The 23,957-nt window shown below is 57.4% G+C and overlaps 3 protein-coding genes across 5 annotated transcripts in view; 1 reads left to right on the top strand and 2 right to left on the bottom strand.

The window, feature by feature from the left end:
* The window catches only part of SLC35G6 (solute carrier family 35 member G6), a 4,449-nt gene extending 4,183 nt beyond the window's left edge, over positions 1–266 (bottom strand). Inside the window, exon 1 of the mRNA XM_049635367.1 lies at positions 140–266. Within this exon, the coding sequence (XP_049491324.1) occupies positions 140–266 (127 nt within the window). The remainder of the gene's footprint in view (positions 1–139) is intronic.
* The window catches only part of ZBTB4 (zinc finger and BTB domain containing 4), a 14,978-nt gene extending 681 nt beyond the window's left edge, over positions 1–14,297 (top strand). Inside the window, exons 2-5 of one of the 3 annotated variants that reach the window (XM_049637060.1) lie at positions 7,465–7,560; positions 7,820–7,890; positions 8,282–9,384; positions 10,070–14,297. In XM_049637060.1, the coding sequence (XP_049493017.1) occupies positions 8,291–9,384; positions 10,070–12,044 (3,069 nt within the window). In that variant the 5' untranslated portion in view covers positions 7,465–7,560; positions 7,820–7,890; positions 8,282–8,290 and the 3' untranslated portion in view covers positions 12,045–14,297. The remainder of the gene's footprint in view (positions 1–7,464; positions 7,561–7,819; positions 7,891–8,281; positions 9,385–10,069) is intronic. The other 2 variants (XM_049637061.1, XM_049637062.1) reach the window with 2 other exon arrangements.
* Positions 14,298–15,219: 922 nt separating this feature from the next.
* CHRNB1 (cholinergic receptor nicotinic beta 1 subunit) lies at positions 15,220–23,905 on the bottom strand. Its single transcript, XM_049637064.1, has 11 exons — positions 23,803–23,905; positions 23,578–23,717; positions 22,942–22,986; positions 22,159–22,268; positions 21,945–22,053; positions 21,239–21,386; positions 20,699–20,908; positions 17,790–18,013; positions 17,111–17,292; positions 16,641–16,788; positions 15,220–16,350 (listed from the first exon to the last, which is right to left on the bottom strand). Exons 1-11 carry the CDS (start codon positions 23,861–23,863, stop codon positions 16,210–16,212), a joined length of 1,518 nt encoding a protein of 505 aa, XP_049493021.1. The 5' UTR covers positions 23,864–23,905; the 3' UTR covers positions 15,220–16,209.
* Between the last annotated feature and the right edge of the window lie 52 nt (positions 23,906–23,957).

Genomic DNA, 23,957 nt, shown 5'->3' on the forward strand with positions numbered 1-23,957 from the left:
GGGGGGGGCGCGATCGCCCGGGGCCGGGGAGGGGGGCCCCGCGCCCTCCCCTTCGGAAGGGTTAATTCTGCAGCCCGGTGCCCCCCTCCCCCCCCGTGGGGCAGGTTGGGGGTGGGGTGGGGCGGGTGTGAGCCCGGGCCGGCGCTGCAAGCTGCCGGGAGGGCGATGGCGTAGGAGCCAGGCGGAGAGGGGGAGGGGTGGGCCGCCCAGCGCCCCAGAGTTGGGGTGTGCGGGGTGCGCGGGGCGGGCAGGGGCCCCGGAGCCATCGTGCCGTCGGGGCAGGGTCGTGGCTGTGAGTCCTGGAGATTGTGTATCTCCCGCTGTGTTGTGGGGCAAGGTAAACCTGTCCTGGGCACCACTGTTTGCTGGTCCGGCAGCCAGGGGTCCGGGTAGGGCCCTCCGTGGGCCACGGGGACAGGAAGCCTCGTGGAGGGGCGTCCGATGGTGTGGGGGGCAGAATTACAAGATGCGGCCCGGTGGCTTTGGGTGACAGGTCCGCATTGGGGCGCGGGGCAATGATACATGCGGAGTTTGTCAGATGGGTGGTTTTCTGTAGGTTTGAGACCCGCGTGTGTTTTCTTGCACGTATGTGTCTTTTGCTGTACACATGAACTATTTCTGAACTGTTGTTTTCTGCATATCTGTCGTGGTTAGTGTGCGTGCTTGTGGAGGGCACCAGAGTGCAGCGTGCACGCGCGCCCCTTTGGAGGGGGCGGTTGTGTACCTTTGAGTCAGAAGGCGTCACGTCCGGGTCCCCTTTCTGTGGCCCTGCTGAGGTGTGGTCCGGTGTCAGCGAGGTCGCCCCCCCCCCCCCCCGCAGGTTGGGTTTGTGTGTCTGTGTGTGGAGTGAGTTGTAAGTGGAAAGCACGTCTAGAACTCAGGTCCCGAGGATCTGTGGGGAGTGGGGGCCCCCAGGGTGTGTCCCAGGTACTTGTGGGGCAGCGGGCACCGGCGTGCGAGGGGCTGGGGGGGGGTGTGTGTGGAAAGTGCAGGTTGTGTTTATGGGATCGTGGGCAGCCGAGCGAGGGGAAGGCTGTGTGTTTATAACGTTCTCTATGGGATTCTTTTGTGACGTTGTTTGTGGGAGCCCGTCCGTGCTGTTGGACCAGGAGGCGAGCTGGTCAGAAAACACTTGTGGGGAGGGAGGTGGCGTGACAAGGGCAATGTGGGCCTCAGACTGGAGAGATCAGCCGCCAGCCTTGTGTGCAGCCTGCCTTCCGCGCTGGAGTGGCCGCGTGAGGCTGCTGTGGGGATACGGGAGGAGGAAGGCCGGGAGATAAATATGGGGCAGACAAGGGCAGGCCTGGGAGCTGTCGGGTGGCCCAGCTGGTCCCCGTGCAGGGTCTGAGCGCTTGGCCCCTCAACGGCCCGCCCGGCGTGTCAGGGTCACCGGGAGGAGAGGCCTGGCGGCCGCAAGGAAACCAAGCTGGGACGCAGCGCCTTCTTGGCCGTGTTTACGTAAAGGCCGGGTGTGACTCTTGTCACTGAAAGGAAAAAGAAACACGAAGTTTGCAGTCCCCTCCTCCTGCTTCACCCTCTCTCTGCCCCCCTGGCGGGGATCTCTGCTTTTCCTGCTCTCTGTGACGCACACTGGGCCGCTCCCGCCACTGTGGAGGGGTCTGGGAATGGAATTCGCTCGCTAGGCAGATTGCTCAGAACAGGTCTTCCTCACCTTTGGTGCCTGGGCCCTTCTGTAGATGTGTGTGTGCGTGTGTGTGTGTGTGTGTGTGTGTGTGCTGTGCCTGGCCTGGCTGGGGGGAGGGTGATTGTGCAGGGGGTGGGTGGGGAGGGCACCATAGCGGGGGCCCTCTTGTCAGATGGGAGTGGGGGGTGCTGTCTGCTGTGTGAGGCCTGAACAACAGGTGCACCGTGGCCTGGTGGGGGGGAAGGAGGCCTGGGAGTGAGGAGTTCTGGCCCTGCCTCGACCTCACCGACCTCACCGGCACTTTGCCCGAGTGAGCCTCAGGTCCTCATCTGTAAAATGGGGCTAATTACCTGCCCTGCCTATCTTCCAACAGGGGCGTAAGTGGCACTATGGGAGATGTACCTGGTAAGTAGCTACGGTTTGGGGGCTACGCCTGTGCCAGCCGCTGGGGGTCCCCTCCTCGGGGCTTGGCTGATGACAATAGTAGTAAGCCCGTATTTGGCGCTCGCTGTGTACCAGGACGCTGTCCTCTGTGCTTTCACATATGATCGCTCATTTACTCTCTGCAAACCCCCATGGAGGTAGGTGTCCTGATTACCCCCCTTTTTCAGATGGGACAGCTGAGGCCCAGAGAAGTTAAGTAATTTGCTCAAAGTCACTCAGCTGCTAAGAGGTAAAGCTGGATTTGAACCCTGGCAGTCAGCTTCTAGATCCTGTGTGCTTATACACTGTTTTCTGCTGCCTTTCTGAAGCTTTCTGCGGGCCTCTCTGTGCACCCCCCACCTACACACACACACACACACACACACACACACACACACTTCTCCCCAGTCTCTCCAGAATTTAGCACCTGTACCCGTCGGTGTCGTGTCGGAAGATCAGTGTGCTGAGACAGTGACTCGGACAGTCCTGGCCTTGGGAGTGAGAACCTAATCTAATATCTGCTGCTGGGTGCCGGCCATGGGGGCACAGAATGTTGATAAGCCAGGCACAGGAGGGATTGTCCTTGCCCTGTGGGTCAGGGAGGGCCGAGAGGGAGGTGGCATTTGAATTACATCTGCACATTTTGGAGGGCTTTGGGGAAGAGGTTAGGGAAGGTTGCATTTATGCCAGGAGGGTAAAGGCAGCGGGCTGTGGGGCGCGTTGGGGGGTGGGGGGGGGAGCGCCCTGGGTGCTTGAGGGGAGTCCAACACCGGGCAAGATTGGAAAGGAAGATTGGAATTGGACCCTTGAGTGTCTGGCTGAGGAATCTGAACCTCATTCCCGAGTGAGTGGAGACCAGCGGAGGTTTCTGGGGACGCGGACCGTCAGTGAGAGGAGGCCTGGAGGCGGGAGAAGAGCCTTGGGCCACGCAAGTGTTAACTGGGGCCTGAGCTTGCTCGGGGGCCAGAGGCGGGTTGAAGGGAAGGTTTCCAGAGCCATTCCCGAGCTGGGCCGCAGATCCGACCCAGCCTGGTGACGGCTGGATGCGGGGAGTGGAGGAAAGGGCGGGGTCAGTCGTGACACAGTTAGCACTCAGCACGTGAGCCCTTCTGTGATTTCTGTAACCCGCCGGCCAGCCGTAGGCCCCTCCAGAGCAGGATCAGGGCCGTGGCAGGGGGAAAAGATTTAGCATCTGGGTTCACATAAGCCCAGATTTGAATTCTGACTCTGGTGCTCACAAGCTGTGTGACCTTGAGCAGGACGTGCCCCTCCACGAGCCTCGGTTTCCTCATCTGTCAAACTGGGATCATATAAATACCGACTCTGGGTGGCTGTTTTGAGGAAGTCGTTCAGTGAGACAGCCCACGGAAAGCACTGGAAGTCTATCAGGCAAAGCGTGAGGGCCCCAGAAGGGGTCGAGTTATATGCGTCATCCCGGCTGCTGGCCAGCTCAGTCTGGCACTGAGGGACGGCTCCTTTCCTGGGGGTGGACAGACCCCAGGAAGACCCTGAAGGAGGCAGATTCATTCATTCACCAATTTTAAATCTCCCCTTGTACCAGGCACCGGTCTAAGCACTGGTGACAGCAGTGAAAACAGCAGTAAGAATCTCTCTCCCTTGGAGCTTACGTTCTAGAAACACATGAATAGTACGCCTTGCTAAGTGCCAAGGAGAAGGGGGAAGGGAGGGGGTAGGAAGTCTGGGGAGGTGGGGGTGGCCACCAAGGCCTCCAGGAGATGGTGACTTGAGTCAAGGCTTCAAGGAGGTGGGGCGGCGAGGCCCGGGGCTGCCCGAGGGAAGAACATTCTGGGCAGGGGGGACAGCAAGAGACAGAGCGCGTCTGGTGGCGGTGCACAGAGCCCCACGTCAGTCACGCCGCCCAGATCACACAGCTGGTCAAGAGTGGAGGGACCCGTGAAAACAAACAAAAAACTAAAAAACCACAGAGCCGCCAAACTGCCCATGAAGCTGAATTTCTTCTCTACGGCTTCCCCCTGCCCCTGCCCCCCATTTTCCGGGACTGAGTTCCAAGATAAAAAGAACCAGCATTAACTGGACTTTCAGCACGTACCTAGTAGTGCCCTGGGTCCTGCCGGCCAGGAGCGCGTTCGTCCTCGCCACCCGGCCAAGCAGGAACCGCTCCTTATCCCCGCCTTACAGACAAGGAAACTGAGATACGGAGGGGTGAAGCGACCGGCCCCGGGTCACGTAACTGCCGTCTTCACCTCCCGTCAAACCTCGTAGGGTAGCGGTTGAACTCCGGGGAGCTGGGTCCAAACCCCGAGACCAGGGGCAGGTCGCCCCCCCCCCCCCCCCCGGCACCGCGTTTTCTCCACTCCCAGGTGAGGGGGTTGGCGTATTTCAAGCCTCAGTTTCCTCCTCTGGACAGCGGGGTTGACGATAGCCCCCGCTGCGGCCATCTGGGGGCCTTGCAAGTGTCGAAATGACACTCGAGTGCAGATAAAATGCTTAGCACCGTGCTCCTCACATAAGGATGTCACACACGGCAGCTGCAAGTTCCATGATGATGACGATGCGTCCGGCCGGTCGCTGAGGGCCAGGCCAGCTTGGGACCTCCGTGGTTCTAAGAAGCCCTCACGGGCCTCGTCCAAGCATTTTGGCAGGCGGCACACAGCCACGCCTCAGGAGGCACCAAGCCCGCGTGCCCGTGCAGGTGGCCAGGCCTGGCCGAGGGGGGCCGTGGGGGCTGGAACTGAACTTCTGTCATGCTTGCCTGTACAGACAGGCCTGCTACCTCCGGAGGAAGGGGCCCCTCCTTGAATTTTTTTCCCTTCCTCTCGTTTTCACAAAGGTACTAGATGGGCCGGCGGGGGCCCTAGCGGGTGCTGTTTTTCTATCCACTCTCCTCACAACACTGGCAACGGCAAATGCGTGGGGTTTTCCCACACCGACCAAGGCTCTGACGCCAGCTGGGCGTCCTGCAGCTCAGCTCAATTCTGACCCTGTCTCCCTGGAGGTACCGTCAGATCCCACAGGTTAAGGACTCAGTCCCGTGAGTCCCACCCGCTTCGGATGTCAGTCACCCACAAGCCTGGGCCTCTGACCAGCTGTAAATCGGGGTTTCCTGTGGCCCCCCCACCTTCAGCTTTGAAAATTTGCCAGGGTGGCTCATGGAACAGAGGGAGACGCTTACTTAGGGTTTACCGGTTTATTGTATAATTAAGGATACGGTAATAACAGGCGAACGGCCAAACGAAGGAGATACATAGGGCGAAATCTGGAGAGGCCCTGAGCACAGGACCTGCCGTCTCCCCGGGTTGGGGTTCACCACCCTCCTGTCCCATGGATGTTCACCGACCTAGAAGCTCTCTGAACCCTACAGGCTAGAGATTTTCATGGAAGCCTCAGCACGTAGTCACGATCCGTGATTAACTCAGTCCCCAGCCCCTCTCCCCTCCGTGGTGGATGGATGTGGGCTGAACGTTTCAAGCTTCCACTCATGGTTTGGTATTTCTGGTGACCGGCCCCCATCCCGAAGCTTTCCATGAGACTACCAAGGTCACCTCATTAGAACAAAAGACGCTCCTGTCACCCAGGAAATTCCAAGGGATTGAGGAGCTCTGTGTCAGGGCTCAGGGTCAACCACCAAATGTTAGCAACAAAGATGCTCCCAGAACGCTTATCACTTGGGAAATTAGAGGAGTTTGAGGAGCTCTGTGTCAGGAATGGGGATGAAGACCAATTATGTACGTATTTTTTATTGGATCATAAATATCACAGCTATAAACTGGTCCTTCATCGTGAGGGGCTATAGTCCAGAACACCGGCTTTGTTTTTTGGGGTTGTTGTTGTTGTTAATGTTTATTGATTTTTGAGAGAGAGAGCGTGAGCAGGGGCAAGGGCAGAGAGAGAGAGAGAGATAGAGAGAGAGACAGAATCCAAAGCAGGCTCCGGGCTCTGAGCTCTCAGCACAGAGCCTGATGTGGGGCTCAAACCCATGAACCGTGAGATCATGACCCGAGCTGAAGTCAGACACTTAACCAACTGAACCACCCAGGCGCCCCCAGAATACAGACTTTGTCACCACACTTTTCTGGTATCAGATTTCAGCCCTCCTACTAACTGGCCACACATCTCTAGCTCAAGCCTGTCCATTAAAAATGGGGAAGCCAGGGCGCCTGGCTGGCTCAGTCGATGCAACGCTTGACCTCAGAGTTGTGAGTTCGAGCCCCACGTTGGGTGTAGGGATTACTTAAAATCTTTAAAATGGGGGAGCTAAGCACTACCTTGTAGGATAGTGATGAGGAGCAGAGGAGGTAATACAAGGAAGGTACTGGATCTTAAGGGTCCCAGGGGGCCAGCGGCTACCTTGGAAGGGAGTGGGAAGCCTTTCTCTCTTGTCACTTTACAGCCAGAACTGGACCCCAGGCCACACACAGGGCGGCTGGCGGGGGTAGGGGCGCTTCTGCAGGGTGCATGTGGCATGCAATGTGGCAATGTTACGGGGAACACCTGGCCCAGTACTGCTGTGTGCCTAGCACTTGGGGCTGTTAGAACTTTTGAATATCACCCCCCCCCCATTGCCACCTTCCTCCTCCCGGAGGAATCAGAGCATGAAGTGGGCTGTGGCAGGGAGGCCTTTCAGCCCAGATGCTAAAGAGCCTTTGGGGGCGGGTAATGAGGAACCCCAGATGTGGTATATCTCAGAGGATGTGTGTGACCCAGGGCATTTGGAAGGAGAGTGTTCCTGGGTTTCATGCAGGGTGGATGAGGGGTCCAGAGCTCTGCCCTCGGGTCCGTAGGTCTGGCTCTGTGATCAGCGCCACCCCCTCCTCCCCCTCCGGTTATTATCAGCTGTGTGTGACTTTGGCTATGTCACCGTACGGCTCTGGAACTTGGATCTTCAACTGAAAAATGGGTCCCCAAAGCCCTGACTGTGCCCACAGTGGCTGTGGGGTGCTTTCTGTGCGGTGACCACAACGGCTCAAATTTGGGGTGCCTGCTATTCCTTTCGGATGAGCCTTCTAGCAAGAGGTGAGGTAGGGGGTGTCTTTCTCTCCCCCCCCCCTTTTAAGCCAAAGTCCCAAAGCCACCAGCTTTCAGAGTAAGGAGTGGGACCCAAGCCTCCTCACTCTCGGTCTGGCGGCCTTTTTCCAGTGCCCTCCAGAGACGGCAGCGAGCTGGCACGTATGTATGAACCCATGGTCTTTGGTGGTCACCTGGCACCAGAAACCCCCTCTAAGATTTGTGGGCCTGGTGTGTGTGTGTGTGTGTGTGTGTGTGTGCGCGTGTGTGTGCGTGTGTGCAGTCCTCTCCTAAGTGGAATATCTAGCAGTTTGGTCCAATGAAAAAAAAAGCTCTAGCAAATCTATTTTGATGTGGAAATGAGACTCTTATAATGAAAGACAACATGCAAATCTTTGATTTTCTTTGAGCCCCGAAGATTGGGCCAAAGGGACTTGAGACTGATCCGAGAGGCTCCCCTGGACCTATGGGACTGAACTACGCCACCGCCGTCGTGTTGTTTTGAGGTGAATTGGGACTATGCAAATTGCCTTGTGCCTGTACTCTGGGCCAGCAGGCAGGGGTCTGCAATTATCTGCGTGTGACCTCCTAGGTCCAATCGGATGCGGTTAGACAAATAACCTGACAGGTCCCCGGAAGGGTCCGGGTCTCCAGAGCAGCCCCGGGTGTCCTCTTTGACCCCGAGTGCTGTGGCCCCCCCCCCCCCCCCGGGGTCCTTTCCTTCCCGGCTCCCTTCCTGAGAACACGGTTTCTGTGTCTCCGCAGAAGGAAGAGGCCCCACAGGAGGGACTCGCTGAGCCAGCCCCCGCTCTGCTCCATGTTGACTGTGCCCTCAGGTGAGACGTTGCGAGAGTCTGAGGCTGGGAGAAGTCGGACGGGAGGCAAGGGCAGTCATGTTTTTCTAGACGCGGGCGTCCTGTGAAGGGGTCACCAGTCCCCGTGGGGGCTCCCTCTTCCTCCCACCAGGAGAGAAGCGGCCACTGCTTTCTTCTCTGTCTGTGGCTTTGGAGGCTTTCACCCTTGACCTTCATCGTGACCTGAGCCATTCCTAGCCTCTTCCAGCCCCAGAGGTTTGACGTGCTACTGTGAGATGCCCGCCAGACTCGCGTGGCTAAGATTAACCCCTGCCTTCTGTGAGCGGAAGGTTGTCAGCCTCCCACTGGTCTCTGACCAACAGCCTCCACTGCCCTCCCCGCTCACCCCCCCTTCCTGTTCTCGTCTGTCTAGGCTGGCGCCATGCCCCCCCCAGCAGAGGTGACGGACCCGTCCCACGCCCCCGCCGTCTTGCGCCAGCTCAACGAGCAGCGGCTCCGTGGCCTCTTCTGTGACGTCACCCTCATAGCTGGAGACACCAAGTTCCCCGCGCACCGCAGTGTCCTGGCCGCGTCTAGTCCTTTCTTCCGAGAGGCCCTGCTTGCTTCGGCTCCGCTGCCCCTCCCACCAGTGACTGGGGGCCCTGCCCCCAACCCGGCCACCACCACAGCTGCCTCTTCCTCCTCCTCCTCCTCGTCCTCCTCGTCCTCCTCTTCTTCCTCTTCCTCCTCGTCTTCTTCCTCTTCCTCGTCTTCTCCCCCTCCGGCCTCACCCCCCACTTCCTCCCCACCCCGGGTCCTGGAGCTGCCGGGGGTCCCGGCCGCCGCCTTCTCTGATGTCCTCAACTTCATCTATAGCGCCCGGCTCGCACTCCCAGGCGGCGGAGGGGACGGGGCAGCGGTGGCAGAGATCGGGGCTCTGGGGCGGCGTCTGGGCATCTCCCGCCTGCAGGGCCTGGGGGAGGGAGGCGATGCCTGGGTACCTCCTGCCCCAGCCCCCATGGCCAGCTCGCAGGCTGAAGACGACAGCTTCGGGCCCGGGCCTAGGCCGGCCGGGGACTGGGAGGGCGACAGGGCCGAGGCCCAGGCCTCTGACTCCCAGCCCCCGCTGTCCCGGCGGCCCCTCCCCTGCCCCCGATGTGGGAAGAGCTTCATCCATCCCAAGCGGCTGCAGACCCATGAGGCGCAGTGCCGACGGGGGGGGGCCGGCCCTCGAGGGCCTGCGGGGCTGGGCCCCGGGGGCCCCGGCCCCAGTGGTCCTGCGGGAGTGGATGCCTCAGCCCTGCCCCCGCCGGTGGGCTTCCGAGGTGGCCCTGAGCACGTGGTGAAGGTGGTGGGTGGCCATGTGCTGTACGTGTGCGCGGCCTGCGAGCGTTCCTACGTGACCCTGTCCAGCCTGAAGCGGCACAGCAACGTGCACTCCTGGCGGAGGAAGTACCCCTGCCGCTACTGTGAGAAGGTGTTCGCCCTGGCTGAGTACCGAACCAAGCACGAGGTGTGGCACACTGGGGAGCGCAGGTGAGCACGGGGGGGTCCTGGAGATCGGGGCGCGGGTGGCGGCACAGGGTCAGGAGGCCGCGCGCGCGCAGGGACCACTGACAAGGGAAGGAGGGGGGCCGAGAGAGTCACCGAGAGGCTGGCCTGCTCACCCACTCGCCCCTGCTCGCCTGCTCGTGGTCGCTCACGCACCTGCCTCCCCCCTGCCTCTGCTCCCTCCGCGAACGCTCACCAGTGCCCCCAGATGCCCCGGGTGGGGTGGGGCCTGGTGCTGTGCCCGAGGCCGAGGAGGGCAGAAGAAGCTGTCCTCCCAGGACAAGACTGTGGGGAGCGCAGGCCTGTCCGGTAGTTGTGACACGTATCTCCGTAATACGTCCCCGTTCATAAGACGTGTCCCCGTTCTGTCCCCGGAGCTGTGAGTTAGGCGAGGTGCGTGCTTATTCCCGGTTCACAGATGGACCAGCTGGGGCCTGGTGACTCCCAGCCACCCGGTGGGGGGGGGGGGGGGGGGGGCGGGGGGGGGAGGGGGGGGGGTGTTGCCCCCCGGAAGCTGGCAGGATAGGACAGGCAGCAGGAAAGGAGCGCGAGGGAATGGCCGGGGGAGTTCTAGGTCTGAGCGGAGGACGTGGGAAGCTGAGGCCCTGGCTGCCGGGCCCCTGACTCCAGCGTCTCTGTCCCCGCCCTGTTCCCTGCTGTCCCGGCCCAGGTACCAGTGCATCTTCTGCTGGGAGACCTTTGTCACTTATTATAACCTGAAGACCCACCAGCGAGCCTTCCATGGCATTAGCCCCGGCCTCTTAGCCAGTGAGAAGACGCCCAATGGAGGCTACAAGCCCAAGCTCAATACCCTCAAGCTGTACCGCCTGCTCCCCATGCGGGCAGCCAAGCGGCCCTATAAGACCTACAGCCAGGGAGCCCCCGAGGCCCCCCTTTCTCCAAGCCTCAACACGCCGGCCCCTGTAGCAATGCCTGCCAGCCCACCACCCGGCCCCCCACCCGCCCCCCAGCCCGGCCCCCCACCCTCTGTTATCACTTTTGCCCACCCGGCTCCCTCGGTCATTGTGCACGGGGGCGGCAGCGGTGGTGGAGCAGGGGGGGGCCCGGCCAGCACCGGGGGAGCCCAGGCTGCCTCGGTCATCACTTACACCGCTCCCCCGAGGCCCCCCAAAAAACGTGAGTACCCGCCTCCTCCCCCTCAGCCTGCAGCCACACCGACCAGCCCCGCCACGGCGGGCAGCCCGGCCACAGCCGCGGGGCCGGCCACAGCCACGGAGGAGGCCAAGGGCCGGAACCCACGGGCCGGAAGGACACTGACCTACACGGCCAAGCCAGCCGGCGGGATTGGCGGGGGTGGGGGTCCCCCCGCGGGGCCTGGCCGGGGCCCCTCTCAGCTACAGGCTCCACCTCCACTGTGTCAGATCACTGTGCGCATCGGGGAGGAGGCCATTGTCAAGCGCCGCATCTCAGAGACTGACCTGCGTCCCGGGGAGCTGAGCGGAGAGGAGGTGGAGGAGAGCGAGGACGACGACGACGACGAGGACGACGACGACGACGAGGACGACGACGACGACGACGACGAGGAAGCGAGCGCCGGCGGGGAGGACCAGCTCTGGAGGCCCTACTACTCCTACAAGCCCAAGCGCAAGGCCGGAGCCGCGGGCGCGGGCAGCACCGGGGGCAGCGCGCTGCCCAGAGGCCGCCGGCAGCCCCGCTGGAGACAGAAGTCGGAGCGCCGGAGCTGGGAGGACACCCCGGCGGCGGCGGCGGCGGCGGCGGCCGAGGGCCCCGCGGGGCGCGCCCGGGGCGAGCGGAGGCACCGCTGCGGGGACTGCGCCCAGACCTTCGCCACCCTGCGGAAGCTGCGCAAGCACCAGGAGGCGCACGGCGGCGGCGCGCACGGCTCCCGGGCCGGCCGGCGGCCCTCCACCCGCTTCGCCTGCCCTCACTGCGCCAAGGTGTGCAAGACGGCGGCCGCCCTGAGCCGCCACGCGCAGAGGCACGCCGCCGAGCGGCCCGGGGGCACCCCCACGCCCGTCATCGCCTACTCCAAGGGCAGCGCTGCCACCAGACCCGGGGATGTCAAGGAGGAGGCCCCCCAGGAGATGCAAGTCTCCTCTTCCAGCGGGGAGGCAGGGGGCGGGGGCGCGGCCGCGGAGGAAGCTTCCGAGACCGCGTCTCTCCAGGACCCTGTCATCTCCGGGGGTGAGGAGCCCCCGCTGGTGGCAGGAGGGGGCACCTATGCCTATCCGCCCGTGCAGGAATTTCCACTGGCTCTGATCGGGAGCGGCAGGGAACCTAGTGGTGGGAGGGGCAAAGCGGGGAGCGAGGGGCCGGTGGGGGCCGGGGAGGGGGACCGCGTGGAGGGGATGGGGGCCGCCAAAGTCACCTTCTACCCCGAGCCCTACCCACTGGTCTATGGCCCCCAGCTCCTTGCCGCCTACCCTTATAACTTCAGCAACTTGACCGCACTCCCGGTGGCTCTCAACATGGTCCTACCTGACGAGAAGGGTGGGGGCGCCCTCCCCTTCCTTCCAGGGGTCTTTGGCTACGCAGTCAATCCTCAAGCAGCACCCCCTACGCCCCCGACTCCACCTCCCCCGACTCTTCCCCCCCCAGTCCCCCCTAAGGGAGAGGGGGAAAGGGCGGGGCTTGAGAGAACCCAGAAGGGAGATGTGGGGTGAGCTCTGGGCCCACCTCCCCCCTTTCACCAGATGCCACCCTCCCTGAACCCCCTGCCACTACCAGCTCCCTGGCTTCCCTGCCCCTTGGGAGCCCCTCCACACTCTTGTGCAGGGACTTGGGGGCCCCTGGAGCTCAGGGGTCAGGCTGCTTTGTGTGAGATTGTAGTTTTCCCGTCTCCTGGGGAGGGATCTTTGGTGGTTCCCCTCTTGGTTCTCCTCCAGGGAATGGCCTCCGCGAGGGGCAGGGCCAGCCCCCATCCCTTCTTCAGCCCTTGGGGCAACTGAGCAATATACTTCTAGGAATCTCTACTCACGGCCCCCACCAGCTCTGAATGTCTAACCCACCCTCCTGATTCGTAAACCCGGGGGAGGGGGGGAACCATCTCTCTCGCCTAGTGACCTCCCCTCGTTGTGCAGCTTTCTCCAAGCCCCTGCCTAGATGCTTCCTAGCACATTCCATTCTCTGTGGCCCAGGGCCTGGACCAGACCATTGTGATACCCGACACCCACCCATCTGGGAGCTTGGCTCCAGGTTCCATTCTTCCCAGGGGTGGGGTTCTGTGTCCCTGTTCCCTTCACGTTAAGACGCCATGCCTTCTTTGGCTTCCATGCCTTTGGATCTTCCACATTCCTCCTCATTCTCCTAGACTCTGGAGATGGCCTCTTCCCATCCAGGTCAAGGAGGTGTTGGGGGGAGGGCTACCCATCTGTTCCACGGCTGAGCACTTCCCCAGCCCAGGGCAGCACTAATCTCGGCCCTATCTTGACCCTCAAATCCAGTGAGCCCCAGATTCTTCTTCCAAGGCAAAGAGGTGAGTAGATCACACCTCTTCCTGCCTCTACCTATGGCCTCTTCTGGGCTAAATCAGATTTGGGGGCCAGGAGGGAGGAGCTCCATATGGGATGGGGAAGAGAATCTACTTTCTCCCTGGTTTTTTGTTTTTTTTCCTGATGGTTTCTCCCAGACTAGACCAAATAGCCAGAAAAGTGATGGGGGTTGGATGGGTGGGTAAGCCCAAGATTTGCACATGACCTCCCGTCCTTACTTTTACCTCCATCTTCCCCAGTGTCGCTTCCCTCACCATTCACTCCAGGTGGTTTTTGGGGAACCATCCTACTCCCTTGGTGGGCTTTGGGGTATCCCCACCAATTTTTCCTCCAAAATAGCACCTTACACCCCATCTTTGACTCAGTTCCCCACACCCAAAGATCCCAGCCTAGGGATGGGGTGCAGGGACCCTAAACAGTCCCTAATCCCTAATTTGCACTAGTTAACCCTGGTCAGGGGTCCGTATGTTTCCTTCCAGCGGGGGAGTTGAAGAAACGTTTGCTCCTAATTCTCTTTGATGACCGGGCGTCCCCACTCTGTGATTGGATGAACATTTCCCATCCCACCCACCTCCTCCCCCCCCCCCAAATAAAAACAGCTCACAAGGGGAGAGCCAGTTTGGGGGAGGAAATTTGACAAATGGGAATTACAGGAGTGCAGTTTAAAAAGGGGAAAGGCTGCCGTCACCGAAATGGCAGCTTTTTCCCAGCTACTGTTTTCTGGGGCCAAGATGGCCGCCCTCTCAACGATGCTGAAAGGGCAAGACCATGGCTTTTGGAGGGAGGTGAGCTCGAGGGAAGGACCAGGAGCATCTGACCCTCCTAGTATATAGGAAGGGGGGGGGTTTCTGACAGGCTCCTGAATGTTAACCATGGAGGAGTATCACTCCTCCACTCCTCCTCTGTCTCTTTGCACTTTTCTTGGTCTTGGCCACAGTCCGAGTGAAGAGTTTCCTACTGAATGTACCAAGTTCCAATTTTTAAGGGGGAAAAATGCTTAAAACGGGAAAATGCAAAAAAAAAAATCACTAAAAAATTCCCACAAATCTTGTTTCTGGCACTTTAGAAAAACTGCGAAAAAAGAACATAATAAAAAATACATATATATATCTACACACAAATTTTATATATATATCTACACACACATATATATATACACCTACACACACACACACACACACACACACACACACACACATACACACAGCGGAACCACAAGAGAGACAGAAAGGCCTTGGAGGCAGGGAGCAGATGCTCTAATTGCCTCCCCTAGATCCTTAACCTGCACTCCTCTGAGGCAAAAAGGCACAGGAAATGGAAGGAGTTGAGGGTGGACCGGGCAATTCGAATTTCAGAACAGGTCAAAATTCCAAAACTGTGGACATTTTGGGAGAACTGAGATTGTAGACATTTTTTTTTTTTTTTTTAATGACGATTTAGGAAAATAGTTTCCAGAATGTGGTCGTTCTGGGCAATCAATGAGATTGTGGCAAAATCGGAGATTAAAAATATGTATCTGAGCTGGGGAACCTGAATATTGTGAATTTCAGAGGTTGGAAATTTGGGATTTTGCAATCTCGTCTTTTGAAAGTCATTCGGGTCTTGTCAGTTTGTGCCCTCTTTCCCCATGCTCCCTGGGAAGAGGGGTGACGGAGGAATGGGAAGGCCACTGGTTCTGTGCCACAGCACGCAAGGTTTAGAATTCTACAGACTATAGCTCTATATGTAGTGAGGACCCAGATTTAGAGAAACTGACCAATATTTATCTCCGCATCTGTGTGTGTGTCCAACTCTCTAGGCCAATAAACCAACAAGACAAACAAACTGTCCTCCTCAGTAGTACGCCAAGTGCACTTGTTTTCGTGGCTGGTGGGTCGGCCGGACAGGGACACGCTTGCCCTGTCCCACAGGGATCCTGGGAGCTGCAGCTGTATTATCCCTCTTGGGGCCACAGCTTCCAGCAACCGAGGAGGCGTGAGGGCCTGGTGACCCTACATGCTTCACCATAATGGCCGCAGCCACCAGGCTCAAGCTGACTTTGGTCTGACCTCCAGGCAGAAACATGAACTCAGTCCAGTTCACACAGCCTGCTGGGCACAAGATCCTAGTGGCCCATGCGCCTTAAACCAGGTGCAACCCTGTCTCCAAATTGAAAGGAAACCGACGCACAAAACAAGTGACAGCCATGGGATACGGCAAGCTTTCTTTTTCCACTCCTAGCCCCCCACTACCTTCAACTCCTCATCCCCCACCTCCCCTCCCCTTTGTCTAATGGGACAGGCAAGTAAAATGAGGGAAGTTGTGGGTCAGGTGGGTGGGGGCTTTGAAGAATTCTGGTACAAATAACCTTGACCGGACCAGGCAGCCACTAACCCTCAGGTTGCTGCCAACAGGGGAGTCAGGCCTGGTGTTACCGTACTTTTAATTTCCCTCCCCCAAGCGAAGCCGGAAATCCAAATTTCTCTGTGCACTATCCAAACTTTTAAAGTAGCAAACTCACACTGAAACCTGTGAGGTCAACAACGCAGGTCAAACAAAACACACCAGTTGACAACCTCTGATGTCTGCTGTATCGTGCGTTTGCTCCCATCTTGTCACATGACTCTCAGACTAAGGGAGTAGGTCCTGTCATTCGCCTCATTTTACAGATGTGGAAACTTAGGCCCAGAGCAGTTCAATAGCTTAGCTTATCCAAAGTTTGAGCACCAAAGCTGAAACCTGAAGGAAGGATTTTAAAGGGCTCTTCCCCCCCCCCTTATTACAAATGCATCCTTTTAGACATAACCTTTTTTTTTTATCCTAAAGATAATACTTATTACAAAAAAATAAATTACAGAAAGGTGAAAACAAAGATCACTAGTCTCAACATGCAAACATAAGCACTATTATTTGGTGCATTTCCTTCCAGGAGAAAACAACAACAACAACAACAACAACAACAAACCCTATTCACTCAACAGACGTTAAGCACCTACAAGCCTATAGGTCAGGACCTGTGCTAGGAGCTGGGGATATTACAGTAAACAAGGCACAGTTCCTGCCCTCAAAAGGCTTACAGTCTAGTTCTTGTTCTTTGTTCCATTATACTGGGAAGCTAGTGTTGCTAACCAAAGGAACTTCTACAAGAAACCAAAGACTAAATAAACTGATAGCGCATGTCTAGCGGGGCCCAAGGCTTCAGTCGGCCCCGTCCCACTTCGGCTCGCTCCCTATAAAGGCAATGACCTGGGAGGGCCGGATTCCTAGTGGAGTCGAGAGGCAGAAAGGGATAGGACTCGAGAGTACCGCCGGACTCTCAGTGCAGCCCGCAGAGGACCTGGGTCTTGGCCCTCTGTCCTCAAGGAAAGGGGTCGGCAGGGGGCAAGTGGTACGAGGCATCCAGGAAGATGACGAGGGTCCCAACGCTCGTGAAGATGATGAAGGTCCAGAGGAAAAGGCGATCCACTACCATGGCCACAAATTGCCAGTCTTCCTTCAGCTGGGGGTAGGCAGAGTAAACTGTTCCTGAGCTGCAGACCCCCAGGGAAGGTCTGCCCGCTACCCTTACCCTGTCCTACGAGCTCTGAGACAGGGGCGGGCCGTGGGACAGAGGAAAGCGAAACTGCGGGCGATGGATGGAGTGAAGAGCCAGTCGGAAAACAGGGGGCGGAACCAAAGGAGGCAAGCTTCCAATCAGAAACCAAACCGAGTGCTAGGGGCGGAGCCTGGACTGGCGGGTGGAGCCAAGGCCACCCAGGCCCTGCCCTGCTCCACCCTCATTGGACTTACCGCGTCGTGGTCCTCCTGTTCCTGCAGCTGTCGAGCGATGTAGCTGATCGAGGAAACGACCTCCCGCAGCTCGGGAGGCAGGCCCACAGCCCGGTTTGGGCCATCGATAGATCGCCGCAGGTCCGGGGCAGACAGTTCAGGCTGGAACCTGGAAGAGGCGGGACAGTTTGGCCACGCTCTAGGCTCCATCCCAATTCCCTCCTCCAACATTCTTGTCAGTTTTCGAAACGTGAGAGGGCCCTCTAGGCTCTCCCCGTCAGCGACGACCTCTCCAGTCTTCCGCAATTCCTCCCATCCCTCTACGCTTTAGTTTCCGCCTTTCCGCAAAGTAGGCGGCAGAAGGGGTACTACACTTCCCATGATGCTCAAGGGCATCTTCCGGGACCTTAAGCCGCCTGCCTCTGCACAGCCTTCTGGGAACGGTAGTTCACGCTCTCCCTTCCTTGTAGGCGACGGAGTGTAGGTACTACCTGTTGGGTTTGGGGAAGAGAAAATCGTTCGGTGGCTTCCGGATGAAATATTCATCTGTTCCTCGACCCCAGCCACTTGCTGGAGAGTCCCTGAGGGCTACAGGAGGTGGCTCCGGCATCAGGTCTCTCTCAGGTTTGGGCCTCTTCAGACCCAGGTACGGAGGGAGTTTGTGGATGAAGATCTGCTGAGTAGAAAGGCATATTGGTCGTGGGGGGCTGGGGGGGGGCGCTCTCATGCTTTCAGACGGGAAGGGAAGTAGCTCACAGTCCCCAACCACCTGCCCATCCCTGCGCATGCGTGCGTGCGTCCCCCAGCTGCACAGCGAGGAAGTGCAACCACACGGCCTTAACTTAAGTGGGTTGGAGGCATCCTGTCCCGAAAACAAAGTTCCGAGGGCTTCCACCCTGATAGGACCTGACCCCGAGGATGTTTCCCTGAGACCCAGGGATGGGCAGTATTGATGAAGCCAATATGGGATCTAGGACATGATAATGTCAGGAGGGTAAAATTGACTGTGCAACCTTTCAACACCCAACTGGCCTTGGAACTTCAACACTCTACCAGGGGTTGTAGTTATCGTTCAGGTCTGTGAAGTTGGTAGGAGAGAGGAGTGGCACCTGCACAAAAAGACGAACGCTAGGACTGAGAGTTAACACTGGTTGGAGAAGGACATCTTACCTGACGGACCCAAATGGGCATTTGGTGGGTGTGGGGTGAGCGATGGTGCAGGTTGAGGACTACGACGCTAAGGATGACTGAGAAAGTGACGAGCACCATGGTGAACATGAGGTACTTGATAATGATGGGGACAGACAGGGAGGTCTCAGGAACTTTGTCTGCCAGCAGCAGCAGGAACACAGTCAGGGTCAGCAGGGCAAAGATCGAGAGCCCCATCTTCTCTCCTTGCGGGGCAGAGAGGAAGGTGGAAGGATTAGGCTTTGCCAGAAGGCGATTTCCATGGCATAATCAGTGACCATGTCTCCAGCCCACTCAAGGACAGGCTTTTGGAAGGGCCAACTGCAGGCAGATGAGTCCTACAACGATAACCTCCAGCTCGGACTTACTCTCCTAAACTCCAGATTTATAGCCACCTGCCGATTTAACTTCTCCACCTGGATGTCCAAGAGACATCTCAAAATTAACCTGTCCAAAACCTAATCCCTTGATCACCAACCCCTCCCACAGCCTTTCCCACTTCAGAAGTGACAAATCCCATCTTTTCTGTGGCTCTCAGTCCTGCTCAACTCTCCTCCCTCTCTCTTAACCCATACCCAATCCATAGCAAACCCTACTGGTTTTCCTTTCAAAATATATCCATACAAAGTACCATTACCTCAGGTCTGAGTTATTATAAAGGCCTCCTCAGGGCGCCTGGGTGGCTCAGTTGGTTAAGCGTGCGACTTCTGCTCAGGTCATGATCTTACGGTTGGTGAGTTCGAGCCCCACCTGGGGCTCTTTGCTGTCAGCGCAGAGCCCGCTTCAGATCCTCTGTACCCACCCCCAGATCTCTGCTCCTCCCCCACTCACACGCACTGTTTCTCTCTCCTCAAAAATAAACATTAAAAAATAAATAAATTTAAAAAAAAATAGAAGGCTTCCTCTTTGCTTCATTGTCTTTACCCCTGCTGACTGTTCTCAACAGAGCAGCCAGACTGATCCTGTTAAAATGGAAATCGGATACATCCATTTCCTTCTCAGAACCTTCCAGTGGCTTCTCATCTTCTTCGGCATAAAAGCCAAAGTGTTTAGTATGGTTGACAAGGCCTTCTGCTAATTCTCTGACTTTATCTCCTACTGTTTTCCTTCTCGCTTACTTCATTCAGCCATTCTGGCTACTTCTCGAATACGCAGGGCTCACTCCCACTCCAGAGTCCGCAGTCACCGCTAACTCCACCTGGTACATTCTTCCCCCCAGATGTCTGCCAGGGAACATTCTCTCAACCCCTTCACTCTTTGTTCAAATACTGATCCAATATTTCCTTTTTAGTGAGGCACTGGCTGACCATTCTATTCCTTAAGATTTTATTTTATTTATTTATTTTTTAGACAGAGAGATAGAGATAGCATGAGCAGGGAAGAGACAGAGAGAGAGAGAGAGAGAGAGAGAGAGAGAGAGAGAGAAGGAGAGGGAGAGGGAGAGGGAGAGAGAAAATCGTAAGCAGGCTCCATGCTCAGCACCAAGAGCCCGCCATGGGGCTTGATCCCATGACCCTGGGATCATGACCTGAGCTGAAATCAAGAGGTGGTCCCTCATCTGACTGAGCCACCAAGGCGCCCCTTAAGATTTTAAGTAATCTCTACAACCCCTATGGGGTTTGAACTCACAACCCTGAGATCAAGAGTCACGTGCTATACCGACAGAGCCAGCCAGGTACCCCTGACCATTCTAGTTTAAATTACAACCCCTACCCCCATTCTCATCCTCCCTAACTGTTTTTCCTACTTTATTTTCCTCTTTAGGACTTGTCCTCTCCCAGTATACAACCTAATAGATTTATTTATTTTGGTTGTTGGCTGTTTCCCCCACTAGAACATAAACTCCAGGAGGGCAGAGATTTTTGTCTCTTTTATTCACTGATGTATCCCTAGTGCCTAGCACGTTATAGATGCTCAACAAATATCATTGCACGAATGAATAGACCAACCCTTGTAGCTTTTTTAAGGAACTAAATAGCAATTTGAAGGATCTAAAAATGAAACAAAGTATATAAGGATGTGCCAGGTGGCTGATTATTCTCGGGGCATACAACAGGCACCTCAAACTTCAAGGAAGGTATGGAAATAAATAACTTTTATGGTCTGCTCTACTTTAGTCCTATAATATTGGGTTCCAAGATTTGCCCTGCTCAGGGAGGAAGTAGAAGTTACATTTGGAAGTGTGTTCTAGAGCTGGATCATTCTCCTTCTCTAGACGGAGAACTCAATGCCAGAGAGAAGGAAAGAGTGCTTTAAATACCAGAGTTGAGGATTTCTGTCTGTGAATCAGGCTGGCACCAACTCTCTCTGACTGCCTAATGTCGGGCAAATGCCTTAAACTCTCTCAGCCTCTTTGTCTTCTTCTGTAAAATGGGAAGACAGTTCAGTACTTATCTCACGGAGTTGTAAAGATTAGAATTGAATTAATATATGCAACATGTTCATTATACTACTTCTAGCAAGGCTCAAAAATAGTAAAAATAATACTAATGCTTACACAGAACTTACTTGGTGCTGGGCACGGTTCTATTAACTCAATTCATCCTCAGAATAATCCTATCAGGTCGAGACAACAATTGTCCCCATTTCCAGATCAGGAAATTGAGACACAGAGAGAGGAAAGAATTTGCCCAAGGTTACTCTGCTGCCTCCTAGAGAAATGTCACTATTGTTTCGAAGGGGGATAGGAGGCCAAGGGACTAGTAGGTGTCTGGAAAAGAAGGGAGTGAGCTGGGGAGGATACCAGGAATGGGAGAAGGATAAAGGAGAATTGTCTAATCCCAGGAGCTTGTTGGTCCCAAGAAGGAGATCCTAGGATTCTGAAAGGGAAGAGGCAGAAGTTACTGGATGGAGAGAAGTGGGGAGGTTGGCAGGGCCCTTCCCTCCCTTACCTGCATCTGGAGGCAGGTAGAAGACGAAGATGGCCAGGAGAGTGATGAGGATGCACGGGGCAATGACATTGACCAGGTAGAAGAGAGGCTTCCGACGAATAATGAGGTAGAAGGTGACTTCTTCCCGCTGTCCTTCCCCGCCTCCCCTCAGATCCGCCGGAGGCTGGATTAGCCGAGAAGGCTTGTGGATAATTTCCCATTGGCCATTCTCTGGGAAGAAGGAGAGGGGAAGAGAGAAGAACGGGACACAGATGTAGGACCTGACCTTACTGGTGCCAGATACGCTTGATCTGCCACATCCTAACCCTCAGGTGGCTGATGTGATAAGGGCTAGCTGTGGACATCAGGCTGGGCAGCCCATCTCTGATAAACGTGAACAAGTCTCAGTTTTCCATGTCTGTGAAACTTGTCTTGCTGACCCCACAGGGCTGTCCCCGGGCATTGCTGATGGGGAGGGGGGTGGAGAGGGGGTGGTATTTATCAGCCTGTTAGAAACCGGAAAGCATAAAGCCCATGGACGTGGGAGCCATGCCCGCTCACCAATGAAGGTCCCTTCATGAATGTACACTTCCTGCCGTTTCTGCTTGTCAGGACCCAGCGCGGTCTGCAGGCTGACCTCTGAGCTGTCATAGCTGTAAGAACTGAACACCATGGTGCAGTTCTGCCAGTCGAAGGGGAAGTAGGTGACCTGGATGGAGGAGGGGGAGTGATGTGGGGTGGGGGGGTGTCACCAGGGCTGCCAGAGAACTGTTGCGGGGGGGTGCTGGGGGAGTTGGAAGGTCACAGACGAATTGGAAGGTTACTAGGGGAGGCCTTGGCCAACGGAAGCGGGATCACTGAGAAAGACTGGAAGTCAGGGACAGTGACGGGAGGAGAAGAAACAACGGAAAATCGGGCCACCTGGGTGGCTCAGTCGGTTAGGTGTCTGACTTCAGCTCAGGTCACGATCACGTGGTTTGTGGGTTCCAGCCCTGCGGCAGGCTCTGTGCTGACAGCTCAGAGCCTGGAGCCTGCTTAGATTCTGTGTCTCCCTCTCTCTCTGCCCCTCCCCCGCTCACGCTCTGTCTCTGTCTCTCTCTGAAGAATAAATAAACATTAAAAAAAAAAACCCACACACGACAACGGAAAATCAGGAGGGCGGGAGAGATGTGAGGTTGAGGGCATATGGGAGGAGGGAGGGGCGTCAGCCTCTGGGGAGAAGCAAGGTTTCTGTGAGCCCTGAGCTTCCCAGGGGGAGCCCGGCCACCTCGATGCTGCAGCTGCTGCGGTAGAGGCCTGGAGGCTGCCAGCGCACGGAGCCGTCGGAGGACACAACCACGTTCAAGTCCAGAGCAACGCCAAAATTTCCGTCGTTGCTGCGGGTGAAGGGTCTTCTCAGCCGCCGGGATCAGGACCCCGCCCCCCGGAGACCCCGCCCCCCGGAGACCCCGCCCACCTCCCGGTCTTTGGGAAGACCCTACTTGTTTAGGAGCACCACGTCCGGTAACCACACGGATGCAGCCGCGATGCGCAGTGAATCGATGCCCTCGTGCTCCGCGGGGTCCCAGCTCAGCCTGTAGTCAGTCCACCCCTGTGGAAGCAGAGGCCGAGGGGCTGTCCGGGGCTGGAGGCTGGGAGGGGACTGGGGATGGCCGAAGGAAGCCCGGGAAGGGAGTGCCAGGGAGGGAAGCCGGCAGGCAGGTACTAGGGTTCTGGAAATCGGGGTTCTGATCCCGGCTGCACCTTTACTGGCTGGGACCCCGTCGGCTAATTTCCCCCTCCCCCACTGAGCAGGTGGCACTAGCTAGCCACTAAAACAGTGTTTTTCAAACTACAGCTGGCGACCCTTCAGCGAGTCTGGAATCAAATAAGCGGCCCCTGGGGGCTTAGTTAGACGTCAATCTTTGGCTCAGGTCATGATCTCACAGTTCGTGAGTTCCAGCCCCGCGTCAGGCTCTGGGCTGACCGCTCAGAGCCCGGAGACTGCTTCCGCCTCTGTGTCTCTCTCTGTCTCTCTGCCCCTCCCCTGCTTGTGCACACACACTCTCAAAAATAAAAAACTTGGTGTACCCAAAGTGTGAAAAAAAATTAGAATATGGAACGCAACTCTCATAGTAAATATACGTATTGTTTCCTGAAGCTTCCCTTTGGGTCATGTGCTCCGAGGTCGTGATTCTTAGAAATAATAGTCTTACTGAGCAGGACGTTGGAAGAAATTGTAAAGGCAGCGGGACGCCCTTTCCCACCCCACGGGGTCTCCGTACCAGGTCTAAGTACACCTTTGTGCTCATCTCTTCATCCTTCTCGTTCTAGAAGGGAAAAATTTCAAGGGTAGAGGTGACGTGAATAGAGAGCAATGAAGGGGCTCGGAGGGTCAAGCTCCCTCTGGAAACCCCTCTTTTTCCGGAGTCCCACTCTCTCGGGTCCAAGCCCCGCCTCCAAGATGCTGCCCTGGTTTGAGCCCCGCCTCTATCTCAGAAACTTCCGGCCGTCTACCCGGCCAGCCAATTCATCTACCAGTCCGCCCACCCCCGGCCCCGCCCACAGCCTACAGTTCACCCAACCCTGCATCTCCGGCCGCTGTGGTCTCTTGACCCGGTCCCGCACCAAGCTCCGCCCCAGCCTGCGACCCCGCCTCAAGACCCGCCCCCCAGCGCGTCGTGGACTCCCGGCTTCACTTCAGGACCCGCCCGCAGTCCGGCTCGCCGCCCTAGCCCGCCCCACCCCTGGCCTGTCCGGCGGCCACGCCTACAGCTTGTCCATTGGTCCGATTTCGACCCAATCTCGGCTCACGGCCTATCTCCCGGCCTGGCCACGCCCCCAGACGGCCCCGCCACGCCCCAGGCCACGCCCCCAGCCGTTCAGCAAGTCGGACCTCAAACCCCGGCGTGCGCCCTCACCAGGCTGATGAGCTGCGCCAGGCTGAGGCCAATGCTGACCCCAACACGGTCTCCCACCTCCCGCGCCGGCCGCACCGAGCTATCGTAGCCCGAGAAAAGCTTCTCGAGGAGCCGGCCCTCCGCCTCCGAGCCATGGGCGCCTGGAAGAGGAGGGCACTGAGTGAAGCCACCGTGCCCTGCCACGACCCCTGGTCCTGTCACTGCTCCTCTGAGGCCCGCACTTACCCGGGGCGAGCGGCGCCCCCAGCGCCCCCAGCAGCAGCAGCAGCAGGGCCCCTGAGGTCATAGCCCGGCCGCGTAGCTCAGTGACTTCGCTCCGTTCGCCAGCGCAGGGGAAGTGACGAGGCGCCCAGAAATGTGCACCTGTCGTTGGGGGACAG

Source organism: Panthera uncia, chromosome E1 (assembly GCF_023721935.1).
Source record: "Panthera uncia isolate 11264 chromosome E1, Puncia_PCG_1.0, whole genome shotgun sequence".
Lineage (NCBI taxonomy): Eukaryota > Metazoa > Chordata > Mammalia > Carnivora > Felidae > Panthera > Panthera uncia.